This window comes from Sturnira hondurensis, unplaced genomic scaffold, assembly GCF_014824575.4.
Source record: "Sturnira hondurensis isolate 20B ecotype Veracruz unplaced genomic scaffold, ASM1482457v3 Scaffold0009798, whole genome shotgun sequence".
NCBI lineage: Eukaryota > Metazoa > Chordata > Mammalia > Chiroptera > Phyllostomidae > Sturnira > Sturnira hondurensis.
In genome coordinates, this window is record NW_028082429.1 from 5,976 (window position 1) to 10,594 (window position 4,619).

Genomic DNA, 4,619 nt, shown 5'->3' on the forward strand with positions numbered 1-4,619 from the left:
ATGTATACATATATACACATGTATATACACATGTGTATGTGCATGTATATACACATACACACAGATAGAACACTTCATCCCAAAGAAGCAAAATACACATTCTTTTCAAATGCATGTGGAACATTTTGAGAGATAGACCTCACAGTAGGGCACAAAATGAGCCTCAAAGAAATTTAAGAATATTGAAATTATATTCAGCATCTTCTCAGATCACAATGACTTGAAACTAGAAACCAATCTCAAGGAAAAAATTCATGGACATTCAAATTTATGGAGACTGAATAACATGCTATTAAACAATAAATAGGTTAACAATGAGATGGAGGAAGAAATTTAAAAGTTTCTGGAATCAAATGAAAATAAACACACAGCGGCCCAAAACCTATGGGATATAGCAAAGGCAATACTCAGAGGGAATGCATATCAATAGAGGCCTACCTAAAAGAGATAGAAATATTTCAAATAAACAATCTGACCCTACATCAGATTTGCATATTATTTGCAATGTGCTGACATATTATTTGCAGATAACATGGTAGTATACATAGAACACCCTCTAGACTCCACCAAAAACCTACTCAACCTAATAAGTGAATTTTGCAAAAAGGTGGGATACAAAGTCAATATTAAAAAATAGAAGGCATTTTTGTATACCAACAAAGAAACATCAGAAACAGAAATTAGGAAAAACATCCCATACTATAGCAACAAGAAAAATAAAATACCTAGGAATAAACTTAACCAAGGAGGTAAAACACCTATACTTGGAAAATTATAGAACACTGAAGAAAGAAAATGAGGAAGATACATATAAGTGGAAGCATATACCATGTTCATGAATTGGAAGAATTAACATCATTAAAATGGCCATACTACCCAAAGCAATATATAGATTCGACAAAATCCCTACTGAAATACAAATGGCATATTTCACAGGTCTAGAAAAAATATTTTAAAAGCTTATATGGAACTCCCCTCAAAAAACCCTCAAATAGCCTCAGCAATTTGACAAAGAAGAAAAAGTAGAAGGGATCACAATACTTGGTATCAAACTATACTACAGGGCCACTGTAATCAAAACAGTCTGGTACTGGCATAAGAACAGACACAGACAAATGGAATGGAATAGAGAGCACAGAAATAAGCCCATGACTCTATGATCAATTAATATTAGACAAAGAGGGCAGGAGCATAACATTTACTAAAAATAGCCTCTTGAATAAATAGTGTTGGGAGGTCTGGACGTACGCACACCCCTCAAAAAGTGAAACTTGACCACCGACTTACACCATACACCAGAATAAACTCAGGATGGATTAAAGACTTAAATATAAGTTGTGATACCATGGAAGTGCTAGAGGAAGACACAGGCAGTAACATTTCAGATATCCCACAGAACAATATTTTTGCCAATATATCTCCCAAGGCAAGGGGAAAAAAGTAAACAAATGCAACTACATCAAAGTAAAACCTTCTGCACAGTTAAAGAAACTACCATCAAAGTGAAAACAGAACTGACCATATGGGAAACCATATTTTCCAATCAGGCCTCAGACAAGAGTTTGATCTCCAAAATATATAAAGAACTCATATGACTCAACACCACAAAGACAAAATATCTTATTCTAAATGGGCAAAAGACCTGTATTGACACTTCTTCAAGGAGGACATACAGATTGACCAGAGACATAGGAAAGGATGCTGGACATCACTAGCCATCAGAGAGATGCAAATTAAAAGCACAATGAGATATCACCTCACACCAGTTGGAATAGCCATCATGAACAAGTCAACAAACAATGAGTGATGTGAGGATGTGCAGAAAAGGGAATCCTAGTGCACTGGTGGTGGGAGTGCAGACTGGTACAGCCACTGTGGAAAACATAGGATTTTCTTGAAAAATTAAATATGGGACTGCCTTTTGCCCAGTGATTCTATTGTTCTGATTATACTCTAAGAATCCTGAAACACCAATTGAAAAGAACCTACACACCCCTATGTCCATAGCAGCATTATTTACAATAGCCAAGTGCTAGAAAGAGCATAAATGCCCATCAGTAAATGAGTGGATCAAAAAACTGTAGTGTCTTTAAACAATGGAATACTATGCAGCAGAAAAAAGGAGGCACTCCTACCATTTGCAACAGCATGGATGGGTCTGGAGAACGTTATGCTAAGTGAAATAAGCCAGGCATTGAAAGACAAATACTATATGATCCCCTCTATAAGTGGAACCTAATCAACAAAATAAACATGCAAGCAAAATAGAAATGAAAATATGGAAATAAAAACCAAAATGACAGTGACTATATGGGAGGAGGAAGGGGAGGGTGACAATGGGGTACGAAGGGGGAGAGTCAAGGAACATGTGTTAAGGACACATGGACGAAGATAATAAGGCAGGGAGCATTGAATGAGGATGATAGATGAGCGTAGGGCAGGGGACAGTAATGGGGGATAATTGAGGACACCTGAAACTAAACAACAATAAAAAATAAAAAATTAAAGAAAAACAGTGGTACATTTACACACTGGAATACTACACAGGAGAAAGAAGAAACTCCTACCTTTTTCAACAGCATGGATGGAGCTGGAGCAGGGAAACTACAGGGAGTATTATTGCCCTGAATCTTAAAGAGAGTGACGGAGGAATAGCGCACTGTCTAAGCCTCATGCATCAGGAAGTCTGCACAAGGTGCTTGGCGCTTCCTTCCTGGAACTCTACCTCTCATCCCAGATACCTATTTCCCTTCGTTGTCTACAATTTAAGATCTATTCCAAGGTAATTATCAAATTCAAACCTGTGAGGAAGGCTGCAGGACAGAGGAGGAACCACAAGACGGCGCTGCTCCCCTTGTGTGCTGGTTTGACACACCTGCCATTTCTGAGCATGCCTCTCTTTTTATAGTCTGTGACAGGAACTTGCAGGGCAGTTTGTCTTGCCTAACACACGAGTCAAGATTTTCTAGGAGGTCTCACCAAAGGATCACAAAAGTAGAGGAAGAGACCCCTTAGCTGTGGTATTACCAACCAAACCTGCTGCTGGTTCCCTGCCAGCCATGCTGTCTGCTTCCAGCTTGGTACTTGTGATCTTCTTGATGTTGGGTAAGTAACATTTCTCGGGATTTCTAAGGTGTTTTCTTCCTTGGATTCAGGATGCTTGCCAAGCTGGAGATGATTCCTTTTCATTGCGAATATAACAAAGCTTTTAATTATTATTTTAGGAGGGACCAGTGGAGACTCAGTGAACCAGACAGAAGGCCCTGTTACCCTCCCAGAGGGGAAAACTTTGATCCTGAACTGTACTTACCAGACCACCTACACTACTACAGAATATCTTTTCTGGTATATCCAATATCAAAACAAAGCTCCTGTTCTCCTCCTGAAAAGCTCCTCGGATAATCAGGAGGTCCACAACAGAGGTTTTCAGGCCAAACTGGTGAAGTCTGAGAAATCGTTCCACCTGCAGAGACCTTCAGTGCAAATGTCAGACTCAGCGGTGTACTTCTGTGCTCTGAGTGGCACAGTGTGGGAGTCCACAGGGGGAGCTGAACACAAACCCAGAGGGGCTCACACAGTGCTGCAAGGGAGCAGCCTGGCTATTCTATTCTGGGAGTCACTGGGAGCTTCCCTGGCTGTTCTCAGGAGACACACAGGTATTTACAGGGAAGTGGAGACTATACTTTGCAAATACAAACAAAAATACTTGTTATGGCAAATATGTCTACTCATCGAGAGTGTAGGACACAGCTCTTTCTGTTCTGCTACTGTGTATATCCCATTAAAATCATTTTTACCTAGTTAGTAAATACAAGTATGATGTCAACATGATGTGGAAGTTTCACTGATTCTCTGTGACTTTTCTAAGCACATTGTTAATTTATGCGAATCCAAAGAACTATCAGGAAAAGTTTCTCATTATAAAAATGCCTCAACTGCACTTTAACGTAAGCAGAGTTTGTTTCAGTGGGTCAAGACTTCCCAGAGTTTTCAAGGCAAGCAACCGGGTAAAGCTGAGAGGAAGGTCAAATGACTCTGGGGCTGTCCCCAACTCTGATCTTAACATATCGATTTATGAAGAACATTTACACTTAAAAGTTTGATGAATCTTGTCTCCTTGGAAATACCTTTTTTCATGAACCTGTATCTGAAGAGAGGAAACACAAGTCCTGATATTGAAGGCTACAAAGATTTGAAGGCTACTGGCTATGATACAAGGGAGAAATGCCACAGGTTATTGAATGTTGCTGGTACATTTAGTAGGATTTTAATTTTTTTATAATGGTCTGTTTACAAAGTTGTATAATCTAAGGATTTTCCCTATGTCAATTTTCACCATTATTAATATGTGTGGTTTGGAATCACGAGAGGATTTTCAGAAATACATGTATTGAAATGTAACAGTAATCCCTGTACTTAGGCACTGGGTAGAATTTTCTCAGTTTCTGTTTACACACAACGTATGTTTTCTACCTTCTGTTACTGAACATGACACACACATGACACATTTTGTGCTTCAGAGGCCTGTGTGAAATCATTCATTAACAACAAGATGTTTCTCATGTAAATTTTACTGGATTCCATGCAAGGTGGAAACAAAGACTGAGACTAAAAACTTT

General features: G+C 38.9%; 1 protein-coding gene across 1 annotated transcript in view; it reads left to right on the forward strand.

Moving 5' to 3' along the window:
* Positions 1-2,995: 2,995 nt before the first annotated feature.
* The window catches only part of LOC118995118 (uncharacterized), a gene marked incomplete at its 3' end in the record, with an annotated part of 16,594 nt that continues 14,970 nt past the window's right edge, over positions 2,996-4,619 (forward strand). The window contains exons 1-2 of the mRNA XM_037058054.1: positions 2,996-3,105; positions 3,225-3,656. Of these exons, the coding sequence (XP_036913949.1) occupies positions 3,060-3,105; positions 3,225-3,656 (478 nt within the window). The remainder of the gene's footprint in view (positions 3,106-3,224; positions 3,657-4,619) is intronic.